Source organism: Sminthopsis crassicaudata, chromosome 3 (assembly GCF_048593235.1).
Source record: "Sminthopsis crassicaudata isolate SCR6 chromosome 3, ASM4859323v1, whole genome shotgun sequence".
NCBI lineage: Eukaryota > Metazoa > Chordata > Mammalia > Dasyuromorphia > Dasyuridae > Sminthopsis > Sminthopsis crassicaudata.
The window spans coordinates 39,943,202-39,958,138 of NC_133619.1; the positions used below are offsets into that span (position 1 = coordinate 39,943,202).

The 14,937-nt window shown below is 41.8% G+C and overlaps 1 protein-coding gene and 1 long non-coding RNA gene across 7 annotated transcripts in view; one reads left to right on the plus strand and one right to left on the minus strand.

Moving 5' to 3' along the window:
* Window positions 1-8,880, plus strand: part of ATP11B (ATPase phospholipid transporting 11B (putative)) — a 123,033-nt gene extending 114,153 nt beyond the window's left edge. For 3 of the 5 annotated variants that reach the window (XM_074298286.1, XM_074298283.1, XM_074298284.1), the window contains 2 exons: window positions 1,470-1,603; window positions 4,894-8,880. In XM_074298286.1, coding sequence (XP_074154387.1) covers window positions 1,470-1,572 — 103 coding nt within the window. In that variant the 3' untranslated portion in view covers window positions 1,573-1,603; window positions 4,894-8,880. Of the gene's footprint in view, window positions 1-1,469 lie in introns of all 5 variants that reach the window. The other 2 variants (XM_074298285.1, XM_074298281.1) reach the window with 1 other exon arrangement.
* Window positions 5,746-14,371, minus strand: LOC141560328 (uncharacterized). 2 transcript variants are annotated; one of them, XR_012487695.1, is made up of 2 exons: window positions 12,625-14,371; window positions 5,746-11,286 (listed from the first exon to the last, which is right to left on the minus strand). It is a non-coding gene; the product is annotated as an uncharacterized LOC141560328 (long non-coding RNA). The 2 variants fall into 2 exon arrangements; XR_012487696.1 differs by having other exon boundaries at window positions 5,746-11,289.
* Between the last annotated feature and the right edge of the window lie 566 nt (window positions 14,372-14,937).

The window sequence follows — 14,937 nt, forward strand, 5'->3', positions numbered from 1 at the left end:
AGGCAGTACAGGGGAGACTGGTGCCAAGACGCCCATCGGACTTTAGAAATCTGAGGAGAAAGGGCTGTTAGGAAAAGGTTGTTCTGGGAAGATTAATCTGGGATCAGACCTGGATTACAGAGATTTGGAGGCAGAGGAGAAAGCTTAATAGTTAGGGGGCCATGGCTGTTGTCGCGAGATCTCCAGACCCAGGACAGAGAGCTAAAGGCCTGGAGCAGGTTTGAGAGTTTTCCAGGAGTAATAGACGCTGTTCTTGGACTCAGCAAGGAAAGCAGCAAAGAGCAAAGCACCAGAGATGGAGCTCTTGACAGGTCCCTTCTCAGGCCCAAGGTTCAGGGGCATGAGAGGAAGATTGTAGATTAGGAGTGTTGAGTGGCTCCAGTGGACTTGAACTCCTCTTGATGTATTGCTGTGCCCACAGATTTCCAGCACTAACTCTTAGACTTTTTGATTCTTTTCCTATGGGTACCATCTGCAGATCCCAACTTTTTAAGACGTTTGCAACATCATAGTATTTTAAAATCCGTTTTCTCCTCTCCCTCCCTTCCTCTAATAGTCACTCCCCTTTTTTCCCTCTCTGTAACTAACCTTTAATCAAAAAGGATTCATCAAAAAGATTGTATGTCTATGTAATTATACTATATATCTATGGTTATACAGCTCATTTCTTTTGATTGGAGAAAATTGTAATTTTTTTTTTTTATTTCTGAGAATGGCACCTCCTTAAGATCATCCATTATCTTTATGAAACAAGAATTGGGATTCCCTTACTGAGCCTAATTCAGTGATGACTGTAGAAAGTATCCCTCTATGTTACCATAAACCAATAAAAGTTTTCAATGTTCTTTTAATAGAACTCTTGTTGGTTTAGCTCTTAACAGGTAACTCCAGTTTTGACTCAGTTTATCATGTGGGATTAATAAAAAATAAAATTAGTCTTGTCCAGAACACGGGTGGCATTTCATACTGGACCAAACTCTCCCCAGATGATTGAGAATAGTTTTGTAGATAGTGTTTTTACATTTATTTTCTAGGTACTGAATAAAATTCTATAAATGAGCTTCGGCTTAATTCCACAGTTCTATCAGTAAGGCATTTCTTTGTTCTTTGAAATGGTTCAAACTCTGCATTATCGTGTATGACCATGTAAAGCTTAGTCTCTTTTCTCAACTGGATTTTGTTCAGAATCCCAATCGTCTTCCATCTGAAATGCAGCAGCAGTCAGGAAATGACCACTTTGTATTAGGGTAGCCAGTTTGTAGAAATTGCTCGGCAAAATTATATACCACCCAGTCACTTTATTTCATATCTCATTCATAACAACATGCTCAGACTTCATGTAAATCTTTTAATAATTATCTTTTTCCTTTTTAAAGTACTCTTGTGGTGGTTCTGATGTGGGAAACCGTTTGATGACCAAGATCAAAGCATGCTAACCTTTTTTTTTTTCTTTCTATTTCAACTTGCAGCTTACTGAAACAAATCCCGGGGTCAAGTGCTTGGACTCCATATGCTGTTTCTCAGAGGGGCAAGCAGCATGTGCATCTTTTGGACGGATGCTGGACCGAGTGATGGGGAGCTGTAGCCCGGCCCAGGTTAACAGGTGTGAAATGTCTCATGGTAGCCTTTGCTGCAAAGGAGTCTCCTATAAACCGGGACATTGCAGCGCTAGCTCTCCGGTGACCACCCTGGTTGGGCCCATTGTAGCAGCTGGTGCTGGCTGTGCCATAAGACTCACTGATTGATTAGAAAGATGGCTCTCTGGCTGGGGTGGGGGAGCTGGTGGACACCAGGAGGCCCTCTTTTGCTCTAAAAGGAAGAGAGAATAACTTTGGAAAGACTTCTGTGTACTGAACTTTCTTTTTTGGTTTTTCTACTGTATTGTGTATGGAATCTTGTGTAGATATAATAGTCTCTTGATTTGTACGTCTCCTTTTTCATTCACATCAGCTGTAAATCTTTTCGTTTTCTGGTTTCAGCTTTTTAGCTTGACAAAATCATAATCTTTATTTGTCAAATCAGAAAGCCTTACTTTTCTATTTTTAATGTATCTTTTTTGGTGTGTTATTGGGGACTGGACCTTGAATTATTCTTTTACAATAACAAAAGGCAATATTTCTTTTCCCTATCCCCATTTCCTTCATAAATTATGTAACATTTAAATTTATTTTTTGAATTTAGCACTTCTAACTCATTTTGCTAAGTTTGAAAATCTATATTAGAGCTCTCAAGGTGCTTGGGTCATCACTAAACTTCTTAAATTATAGAGTGCTTACTTGTGGGGAAATATTCAGCAAAATGACACGTTTTAAAAAACATTTGAGTGAAATGAATTAAAACATTTTTGGTAATTTTTTTTTAATAATTCATGCATTTTACTCGCAGTCACATCTGTTGATTGGGGGAAATGAAATAACCTTTTGTACATTGTGATTCTCTTTATGTGAATGATGTCATAAATCCTTCAACCTTTCTGACTCTCAAGATGGAAGGGAACAGCTTTGTTGAGACCGCTAAATTAATTTAATGTGCAGGTGAATTTTCTGTCTTTAAGGACAATGGGTGTGACATCATTTACACCTCATGAGATCTGATTAACTTCTGCCTAACACACTTTCATCAGTTCTGACTTGACCTTTTAGATGTTGCTCTGGAACGCAGAACAAAGCTCTTTGGAAAACTCTTATTGGGTTAAATGTCTGTGCTTCCAATCACCATAGTCTTGCCTGCTTATAAAATGGGACTGATAATCTAAGTACTAGGATATAATAATGCAAATGGTGATTTCCCGCCCCACACAAGACACTCATGGGAACAGTGCAGCACACATGAGGAGGCTTTCTCTTGCATGCTCTCATAGGTTCAGAATTCCTCCAAAGTTAATAGTGCCATGTTGGCCCCTGGTGTGAAGGATTGAATTCACAGTGGGATTTTACTCCATCATCATGCCCTACAATGTGGATCTCCAAGCCAGCATTCTAAACCTCATTGACATTTTCCCCTCAGTTTTGGCTCCTCAGAAAAAGAATATGAAAATACATATTTTTAGTAAACTTTTAAATCTGGAAAGAACATTGAGCCAGAAATGAACATTTCTAATATTTGCATTGTGTATTTTTCCACTTTTCTTGTTATCCTTTCTAACAAACACATAAGCAGTTTTTCATGGATATAAAGAAAGGAATCTTTAAATAATTATTTTTTTATGTTGCTTTATACATTTTGTATTTGGATAAGTGATTGATACAGCTTCAGGAGAAATGTTGGTTTGGTTGTGAACAGTCTCCTAAGAGAAGGTGGTCTCATCCCCTGCCTTTGCTCTAAGGCACTTAGACTCTTATTGCAGGTTCTTTTTTCCCCCAGTGGAGCGTCTTGTTCTACATTTATTGGATAATTAAAATATTTGACAGAATACTTAATCACTAATTTTGTCTAGTTTCTCAGGTTACTTGTAAATTAACTTCTGCCATATCCCCCTTTCCTTATCCTTCCATATCTATACTGAAGCCAAAATTTGCTGAATAATGTTAAAACCTTAAGAAATCTGTTGAGACTCTGGATTTTGCTGAGTAGGTCAAGGAAAACAATATGCAAAACTTTTCTGGTGCTAATCAAAGGGCTATGTGGAGATTGCCATTGATCAGTTTACAGAATACTTAAATCTTCAGTTTAATCAAACTGCTGAATTTGAACAATTAGAGTAAATCAATGACAGCTAAAATACAGGCTTGGCTTTTCTATCTCATTCCAGATTGATTCCTCTGTTCAGTATTTTTACTTCTTGTAGAACTTGGCAGTCAAGAGGTGATTGGGGGGAGGAGGAGAAATGTTTGTTTTATAAGTGGAATGTATTCAGTAGAACAGGGAAGCGTGCTGGTACAAGGAAGTACTTTAATTTTCCAAATCCATCATGGATCAGACTGAAGTTTCACCACCACTATTCTCTTGGCACTTGGCTCAATCTCTGGTCATCCAGGGAACGTGTCCTCGAGCTGTGTTTGGTGCCGTGGAGATGATGGGGTCCCTTTCACTAGGACGGATGCGGAATGCCACGACAAGGGACTGATCAGACTGTGTCGGTGTTTGTCTTTGTATCATGTCAGAGAATGTGTCCTGTCTGTCTGTTTTTCAGGCTTTCATAAAGGACGGATGTAAACAAGACAAAAATGATAAAAATATTTTGATCCTCACCTGTAGTGAGAGCTAAATGCTATTCTACATACAGGAAGAAATAGCTTTCATTTCCATGGGCATCCTCATCTCGGAGGGGACTTCAGAGCCCTTTATCTGAGCCTGGGAAATTTTCTGCCCACTTTTGTGTCAGTGTGTCCCAAAGAATGGGATGTGTCTCAGAGGCAGGAGTGGAACCCAGGTCTTTCTGACTCCAAGCTTGGCCCTCCATCTACCAAGTCACTCTGTCTCCATTGCCTTAGGTGTTTTAAAAGGAAAACAGAAGTTGGTGGCCTAGGTGTTTTTAGCAAATAGTTTAAATTGTGTATCTGCTAATAACCACATATACTCCATCTTCCAACCTTGGGCCAGATCCTATTGATGAAAAGGAAGCAAATAGCTGTTTTTTAGAGCTGTATGAACTTCAGTGTGCGCAAGAATCCCATCTGAGTTGCCCTTTGTCCTGGGATGCTTGGCGAGGCAAGCAGCCTAAAATAGGGGGAGGACCACCTTGGCCCCTCTGGCTTGTTCCAGCTGGGGTCCCCTTCTCTGAACTCCTTCATGATCCCATGTCCAGCTTGCCCTCACGGGGCAGAATGAAAACAGAATGAACGAGCCAAAATTCAATTTGCTAGCAATGTAAACTTAGGCTTTAATTTTCTCTCTCTCTCTCAAAACTGAGCTTCCCCAGTCAGCCAAACTTGTCTCTTATTGTTACTGTAGATCATGGAGCCCATCGGACCCCTTCTGTACCAACGACAGGAGCATCCTGACCCTCTCCACAATGGACTCATCTGCTTGTTAATGGAACAGTAGCACTTGTGGGCAGCCATTTCAGTCTTTTCCCGAAAGTGCAGTGGGATTCTTCGGTTAGTGACCGTTAGTTAGTTCAGCCAAACTTCTTCCTGAAACCAATGGAATAAGGGCACACCTTACTCAAGTTCAAGAGAAGAGAAAAAAATCTTGTAGAGAAGCAAATTCCTTAATTTACGGTTTTTCCTAGTTCTCCTCCCAAACAAGCTAAACCCTATCCTAGTTTAGGTTGCTGCCTCACAGGTTAATTGGAATCCTAAGAACCAAATGGCATTTCAGTTGTTGCTGAGGGCATAGTTTAGCTAACAGGGTAGAAAAGGGAGAGAGCGTCTGTTTACATGTTAAAATATTAAATAAATCATTAGCTAGGGCCCATCGCCATTTAAAGCTGCTTCTGTAAATTGTGCTGAAAAGTTTGCCTTAAAAACTCTATTTTTTTATTCTATATTTTTTATTCTATTGAAGCTTCTTGTGGCTGAAGTTTTAGCCACATTTGAGTAAGGTTCCCCTTTCTCAGAACTCCCCATGACCCATGTTATTACTTTATTGATTTTTGTAAAGTTCATGGGACAGGGTTTTTAAGGAAAGAAAACCAATAATGATTTGTCTGCCTCTGTGCCCACAGTACATATGAACCCACACAACCTCTTATAATCTGGTAGCAACAGAAACTTCAGACTATGAAAGTTCACAAACTATGAGACCAGAGAGGTAGAAAATTCTTGTTCTAATTAAAACAAAAATCAACCTTTATTTTTTTCATTTCATTTTTACCCTTTACTAGGGAGCTTTTGTGACAGAATATGAAGAAAAGTGCCATTTCATTAAGCATAGGCATTATTTCTTTGTCTTTGATGGGTTTTTTGCATGTTTTAGTATTTCAATGTATTTCAATTTGGTCTTGCTGTATTTTAAAAACTTAAGCCTTTTTTCTGCCCTTCATTAATTTAAAGACTTGATCATTTTTGTGACAATGTTGTAAATACAGATGTATGAAATAAAAGAACAGAAATAAGCTTGGACAGTATTATAAATACTTTTAGGTACTTTTTCATGACACAGATTCAAAGTCATCTAAATCCTGAGTGTGGCTGGGCTCTGCCATCGCCAGATAAGCCCTGTAGCGCCATGCTGGTCTTGGGGGTCATGCTCGTCTCTTCAATTCCTTTGGGAATTTTTTTCTTTTTTTTTAACCAGAGTCACTTTCTTGGCTCTACCTGTACTGCCATCAGGCCATCAGACTTGACAAGCTACGTGGAGAAACAAAATCCAGCCATTGTTTCTTTTTAAATAAACATTTGGTCTTGGCTTTGTTTCCCCACCACAAACCGCTCCCCCCCCCCCCCCCCCCCACTGATGAAGTAGTATTAACCTGAGACATTGCAATAGACATGAAAGGAACTCTGTTGCCTGATGAGAATGTTACATTTTCTGGATCAAGGATTAAGATGAAAAATTAATTGGTTATTTGTGACTGGTTAATTTGCTCAGCTTCATTCCTTAAAAGTAATTTTTCGTCCAAATGTTCATGGTTGTAATTTGATTGCTTTTGGTTAGAGTTAATTTCTTTGAAGTGAATTCATACTTTCAAGATGTGAAAGTGTTCATTATGAAGATTAGGGGAAAAAACCCAACCTTAAACATGTAACATCTGACTGTATTAGCACAGTAATGAGAGCGAACAAAAAAAATCTAACTTCAAAAATTTGCATTCTTTTCCTATATTTGGCCAAATAAATAATTTCATTTATGGGAAGCTAGAGAGATTTGGAGGTTGGGAGTACAAACAAGAACTTAACCTCTAGCTCCTAGTAAAAGTTCCTGATTAATGGAACACTTTTGTCTTTCAGTAATGAGCATATCATTGCATTCTTTCTGAATTTTACCTTCTTAACTTTTAAAAATTTTCCTATCAAATCTCCAGGTGTAGCAGCCAGACCTCTTTTAGAAGAGGAATATTACTCTGAAAATAGGGGTCGTAAGGAAGGTCAGATATTTTGCAAACAGAAGTTTTGAGCACCTGAACTTCCAGAAAGGGGTGACACACGCATACTTACAAAATTGTTTGCTTTTTTATCCAGTAAAGTCTAATATAACAAAAGGACATGTGAGATTTACTGCATCTGCCTTGGAGTGAAAAGTGCCCCCAGAGGCAAGAGCAATCTGTGCCTCTGTAGCTGGACCATAAGCCATCAGAATGTGAACCCTCCTCAGGGCTCTCTGCAGTGATAGCCTGGAGTTGATTTGATGTTCAGTCAAAATGAAAAAAAAGAGAATTTTGTGGATTCACTTTTTGAATTGAAACAAATCTTGATATCAACCAGGTGGACTATTACTTTGTAAGATAACACCTAAGCTCTTTCTGTCATCATTGTTACTGTTGGTCCATGTGTTTTTAAAAAGCCTACCTACATACTAAAGCTAGATTAAGTTGAGAATAAAAGTTTTAAAATTTAGGCTATTATAGTATGATATAGTCTACTGAGCATGAAATGACTTACCTTTAGGGAAAAAACTGTTTTCTAGTGCTGAAATTTGTATCACAGAAATTAACGTGACCAAGATAATTTATGGAATTATTCCCACTAAAACTCTTACTGCTTTGTGTACTCTTTTTTGGAAATACGCTACTACAGATAATTAACCCAATTGTTTCTGCCAACAAAATAAAATACATAGTATCCATCTTCAACTTCATATTTTTTCCTTAGAATTAGCTTGTTTAAATAATGGCCTGCATGTCTGCCCAGCTAATAAACAAGTCAGTTTGCTTGTGAAAGATTCCTAGCAATTGCTTTTAGATGCAGAATATTGCCTCAAGTCTTTAATGGAGGCAAGGCGGGAAATGAAATTTGGGCCCCCAAAAAGCAGATAGTCTCCCAAAAGTTCTTTTGGAAATGAAGATATTAAGACTGAATATGCCCTCAAATTGATCAGCCTCTCTCGGGCTCTCTCACTCCTACAGCTGACTGCATTAGGGTCATCCCACAAATCCCCAAGCCTTGGGAGCCCACCAGAGTACATCATCATCTCAAGTTCACTGACTTGCCACTGCTACAGTGACCATTTGCTCTGTCATAAACACACTGGGGCTCATGATGGATTGGACCAGTCTGTAAGGAGTAGGGAGAGATATAGTCATAGTCACCGAGAAACAGTGCCACAGATCAAAAGAATTTTCCAAGTTCCTCCCTCTTTGCAGAGATGGGAGATGCAGTTTAAAATTCTACACATACTGTTCAGTATGATTAATGATGGCATCAGGGTGTTTGGAGTTTTGCTAAACAACTATTTATTTTTTTCTTTTTAGAAATCATTATTAGGGAAAGTTCCTTAAGTTGGAGATGGACAAGATAACAATAAGTTCCAATTTCAGCTGGAGTTGCTTTTTCCCCTAGCTTATGATTCTTGTTAGTAAGCATTGGAGCACCCAGGGAGAAAGTGAGGGAGGATCGACGTCAAGAATAAGGCATCCATTAAACAGACACCAAAGAGATTTGAACCATGTTTAATTTTTTTAGTCCCATTTATGCATATTTCATTTACATCCTGAAATGAGGCAATCCTCTATTTTCACAAGAAAAAGCCTTTAGCAAAATATGGTATTTTGGAAAAACGTGAAGGATATTCCTACAAAAATGATATCTTAATGACACGTTGTTTAATCATAATGATGAATGTTTGCTTTTAAGGGGCATTAGCAGCTGGACATGGTAGCAATATGTAGTTCAAATGTTGGACCTCAGACACTGTGGTTATGTAATGAAATCCTTTTTAATATTTTCTGTACATTGTCAATTAATGCAACTTGCTTTACTGTACAGCTGTCAGTAAATGTTTTTTTTAGAAATTTGCCAGATTATATTTATTGAATAAAATTTTCCCACTTAGCTAAAATGTTTCTTTTCATTTTTTTGAACAGCCTAAATATTAGATAATATCTATAATCTTAGATAACACTGAGTTTACAAAGGATCTTTTTTTTTTTTTTTGCTCATAAACAGACACAAGGAAACTGAGGCTGAGGAAGTCCAAGTGACATCCGAGTCACAAGGATAGCGAGCCCAAGGCAGGGATCAAAGGCGCCCCCATGGTGACCTAATAAACAGCAAAGTAACATTTACATTTTTATATTTTATTAATTGCATTTAATCTGGTTCAGGCAGCAGTGTTAGCCATCCAACAGGACTCATGGCTCTCAACACTAAAAAATTACTGAGCTTTTCATAACAGAAATTTTCGCTTCTTAGTTAATAAAGCCCCTTCCTCTTCTTCCAGTAACTTGGCAGAGTTTTTTTATTTTTACCCCATTTTAAGGATGAGGACGTGATGCCCAGAGACTTCTAAGTCCTGCTTCCACAGATGCTGTGAACTTGGCTACAAAGATAAGGGAAGTCAGAGCAGGGGTCTCGCTTTCTTGGCCAGCAGGGATTCAAAGACCTCACAGCAGCCTGACTCCAACTGGTGGGAGAGTCCTTGCTGCGGCTTGTGCTTAAATCAGCTTCATTAACATGACCTTCTCCCCTGGAGGACTTTAAGCTTCCTTAATGTCATGCAGGACTGATGGATGGGGAAGAGGGCCCAGAAAATGCCCAGACCAGGCTGGCCGCTGACGGAGCAGCAGAACTCACCTGAGAGCCAAAAGGCTCGTTCCGCCTCATTGCTCATCAGAGCCGCACTCCCGCCTGCTTCTTGTACAAACGAAATGGAAAGCCTCCCTCCACATTCTCCATCTCCGAGTCTGGCACAGGAAGGAGAGTCCAGTTCTCAGCTTAGTCCCGGAGCCTCCCTTTGCCATTTACGAGGAGCACGCCTTCAGCTCCAACAGATGCTCTCCCTTCTGGATCCCCTTCTGCCTCCACACTCGCAGCTTGCTAGGAAAGCACCGTTATTAGCCGGCTGGAATAACAGGAGAGACTTCAATTATGGACCCTGAGAAGTGAAACTGGCAGAAGCTCTGGGTTCTGCTGGGCCGGACCAAGAGCCTCTCCTCTGGTGGCTCGGGTTGCAGAAGGAAGCGGAAGTCACTATCACTCATCTCCCTGAAGAAAAGGCAAAGATGCAACTCAAAGTTTTCATAGGTAGGAAAAAAGAATGAATAATCATTTTTGAAAGATTCTGAACATTTGGATTGGTTTTCAGTTAGAAAGAAGCAGAACAGCGTAAACTCTGGGAAAGGGGTACTTCCTTGGAGATGTAGCCAGCATTCAGGCTGGCAGCTCTGAGGCCGAGCTATTGGGGAAGCTGCCTCTTCTTCACCAGGTGGACCTGAATGCAAAGGAGTCAGACAAGTAAAAGCTGTAGACGAAAACCAGGGATCCCCTCTCCTAGTCTAGGGCAGAAGCCTGACAAGGGCCCAGTGGTCCCGGTGCATGCTGGACTCCTGATGGAAAATACCCCCTTTCTCAGAGGTGAAAGGTCAGCCCATCCATTTCACAGGCAAGGTTTTCCACCTTGGTCATGTCAGTAGTGCCAGCTCACTGAGATAAAACTTTTCTGAATCCAAATTCACCATTCCATAAAAAAACTGTAGAGAATGAGCCCATATCTTTGGAAAATAGTCAACTATTAAATCTTCTCAAGGTCTTTGCCTTGGCTGGCTTCCAGAGCCAAGGATGACAGGCTAGCCAAGGCCACCCTAAAAAGACTTGGGTTCCAAAATCGCCTCCAACTGGCAGAGGGGACCACGGACTCCCTCTGCACAGAGGTATGAGGTCAGCCAGTTACCCAGCACACACTGATGACAGCCATTGTGTGTCAGGCCCTCGGCTGGGCATGAGAGAGACACAAAAAAAGCAGCCCTGGAGAGGAGGAGGAAATGGCCTGTGAACTCTGTGCTGCCCTCACCTCGCGCCCACACCCACAGCAGCCACTGCTCTGCTGCCGCTGAGGGGAGCACCAGCCAGCTGGCGAGCACCGGGTGAACCTCTGTCAGGCAGCTCCCGCCCCCTGTGCCAGGGCTGACAGTCCTCCGGATTCATTCCAAGTCACAGGAAGTGGTAGATCTGGGACTCTACACTGGATTCTCCAGGGAACGGACCCTCTGAAGGGGAAGGTGATAGGGTCCGACCTGTGTCCTGAGGGTAGTTTCGATAGGGATTGAAGAAAAAGGGATGGGAGAGCAAGTATGTAAATACTATGTGTAAAAAAACTGTTTAAAGCATCAGTAAGACATTTTGATGCCCAGGCCAAGCCAGACTAACCTGGACTCTGTTGGAGAAGGTGGAGACGCCTCATAGAACTGGGGATTACGCCAAGCAGAAGCTGCACTTCATACTGAGGTCCCAGTGCTCAGGCTGTCATCTGCTAATGAACACTTAAGATTAACAATGTGTAGCATTTATGTATGGGGGTCACATGGAAAAGGGAAACAGACCAGCACAGCCACAATGACCAAGGATCACAGTCAGATTGGTGACCATGAGTGAGTGAGGTCAAGGGTGCAACCATCTTGCAGGGAGGTGGTGCTTATGGGAAACTAGAAGCCTGGGTGTGGTTGGTGGGGGAGAGGGTGCACAGCAATATCCAGGAGTGGAGAATGCAGGGAGAGGCAGGTGGTCATCACTGGCCACAGCCAGGGCAGGCAGAGCCATGGGGTGGGACATGCGGGGAGCTAATGAGATGGCCAGTCCACAAGTCTCCTTGTTGGGAAGCCTTTCCTGGCACCTTCCCCTTCTACCCTTTGCTCCCAATTACGTCTCCTGCAGAACAAGGCTACTTCCTCCTGAAATACAGCTTTAAATCTCTCTTTGAAGGAGATGTTCCTCAAGTTGTCTCTTCTCCAGGCCAGAAGGCCCAGTTTCTTCCAAAGATCTTCCTATTTTCCAGTGGCCAAAGCACAAAACTGGGTCAAGAAAAGACTGGTCTGGATTCACATGCAGCCAGTTTCTTGTTCAGAATGTCTTATTATAAAACATGACGATCTTTAGTATATAGAGTATCAAAGAATCATGGTAATAGTATAATAAAAATCTTCAAAAAGATTACTAGTAAAGGGGCAGTTAGGTGGAGCAGTGGTTAGAGCACTAGCCCTGGAGTCAGGAGGACCAGAGTTCAAATGTGACCTCAGAGACTCACTTCCTGGCTGTGTGACCCTGGGTAAGTCACTTAACCCCCCCCCCCAAAAAAAAAGACTACTGCTAGAGAAGAAAGGACCCTAGCAATTCAGAACCAGTGAAATCCAACTTGTGACAAATCTAGAATAAAATAAGAATGACTCAAGCCAATGACTCAGGAACAAAGAAAGATGGCTGCTGAGACCGTGCACCTGAGTAGAGTATCCCATCACTGGACAGCTAACTGATGGAAACACTACGCTGAATCACAGATCTGCCTCCTCCACTACCCATGAGCTCCTCAGAATAAGTCTGCTCCACATCCCCTCAGTCAACCACTCCTTGTACGGCATCATTTCCAGACCCCCACCCCCAAAAGTGTTCTGATAAGCCATCCCACCTGGAAGTGAACACAACAATCACAGATCGGACCTGCATTAGTTAACAGAGGCAGCACGGTGCAGAAGAGAAGCATCTGGGCCCCAAAACGGCCTCTGCCTCCATTGACAACTGCAGCAGGAGGAGGAGGCTGGACATGGCTTCCCAGATCCCTTTACATGCTAAAACAGTGTTTTAGCCCAATTACCTGGGAGCTCTGGCCATTTACTTCATAGTCACACTGCATCATCAACACTTCCAAAGTCTTGAAGGAAAAACAAAAGTTAGAAACAGCACTTGTGAATAAAGAGAAAAGTGTTCTACTTGTCTATGCTCCCTGTGAAATGTACAGTTCTTTTCAATTCTACCACAGCACCGAGAGGCTGGTCTCTTAATTGCCAGTTTGTCCTGGTCACAGGGAAAGAATTTACTTCAATCTCGTTTGAATTTTAAAAGTTAAGTGAGTTGCTATCAGCAAGTTCCACACTGTGTACCAGCTAACACTTTAAAAAAGTAAGCACATGAAATAAATACAAAGCTAACAGCCAGACACGCCGACATTTATGTTCCATGGACCAGCAAAGCCAGCTACGCATGTTCGTCTGACTCCAACGTCCTGTGCGTCTGGGTCTGACGCAAGAAAAGGTGGGTCTGTAGGAAGAAGGGTAGACTGCAAGCGAGGGGGCTTTGCCCTGCCCAGCACAGGGGAAGAAGCCCAACGAGGAGGAAGTGAGTGCAGGAGTCTTGGAGAATACCGCCACTTTCCTAGGACGGCATTCTCCCGGCCACAACTGAGGCCTGCCCTAAGCCATGGGAGCTAGGGGCCCAGAGCGGCTTCCTGCTTTGCCTCCATTCCCTTTTCACCCGCCCTGTGACCAATGACCAAGGTGCCAGAATGCCTGCACAGAACCCTGTGGAGGAGTTTGGTATTTGGGGATTTAAAAACTTAGAAATAAATATGGGAAAGTTTACAAGAGCTAGAGTTGATGAGGAATCCTGCCCACAAGTAGCCCCAGAGGATCCACTGAGATTTCTCCAGCATTAGGGAAGCTACAACTATCCAGTCGTTTCCCTTTGAACATCCTATTAGTGTTCGTTTCTTTTTTTTATATATCATTACACTTCACTATTGTCCTCCATTTCTGATGCAAAGGATCACAGCGCCTAAGCATTCAAACAAACCAATAAAAAATACATTCAAATACCTATTTAAAGCATTTCCCAACGCATTAAAAAAGAATTCCACGAGACAGATTTTACAACTAGCCAAAAAGTTAAAAGCAAACAAGGGGGCTTCTCAGGGCCCTGGGGACTCCCTGCCAAATTTCTAACAATAATCTTAATCTCGTTTTTTAATGGTTTAAAATGATCTATTCTGGTTGTATATGCACTTTTGCGTTTCTTGGGGCACATAGTACTCTTTGTGACCCTGTGGACCTTGGAGTTCTCATGGCAAAGATACTTCTAGGATCCTGACTTGAAACAAGCATAGTCAAGCAGAGGAAAAAAACCACAATGACTGTCAAAGCAGACCTCTTTTGAAACCCCTAGTCTACCTCATTTCTACCAAGAGACAGAAGGCATGTTTTACGATCAGTATCCAGAAGTCATCATTGGATATGGGCTTATCTGGGAAGTTACTCCTTTGAAAGGCAGCCTATTCCACCTCCAGACAAGACTTGTTAAGAAGTGTTGTTTCAAACTGAGCCACTTTACTAGCTCCTTTCAATTAAAAGGAACAAAAAGATGCAAAAAAATAGAAAAAGTCTAAACGAGATTTTTTGGCTGCATTTAGACATTTAGATTCACCCGTTCTCAAGGCAGAACATTCCACTTTTGGATAGCTCTGAATGGCGTCTCCCACATCAGTTAAATTTGTCTCTTTATAAATGTGCTTTCCGTGACGTGTTAGACCAATCCACAACTGCATCAATAAGTACAGTGCCATTGCTTATGGTGTTTCCCCCCCCCCCCCCCCCCCCGGCCCCAACCAAATCTAAAGCTTCTTCCCCAAAGTTTCTCCAAGACGGCAAACGCACACGCCTCTCCAAGTCTTAACTTCAGGCTAAACTCCCTGGAATCCTTCAGTACACTTCAGGTACTATGCTCCTAGTAGCTGAAAATGGCACGCATTTATATATAGCTCTTAATTTTGTGCTAGACGTTGAGCTTCGTTAACAGTTTATGTTCTCATTTGATCCTTACCTTGACCACCTTGGGAGAACGTTGCTATTGTTCTCATTTATAGGTGAGGAAACTGAGCTCAAGGACTTGTCCTGGTGAATGTCTTTTTAACTCAGCTGTTTGTTTGGTTCTGGGCCGAGCTCTCTCGATCCACTGGGATTTCTACTTGTCCCAACGGGGCATGTTCATGGCTTTCCTCATGCATGTGGTCCTGCTCTCGACAGTTTCCTAAGACTTGAACACAATACCTCAGATGTCTGAACTTCCACCTCCTAGTTCCCGGATGACATTCTTAATGCAGCCTAAAAGAGCAATGCCTTTCCTCCTGGCTGCCACA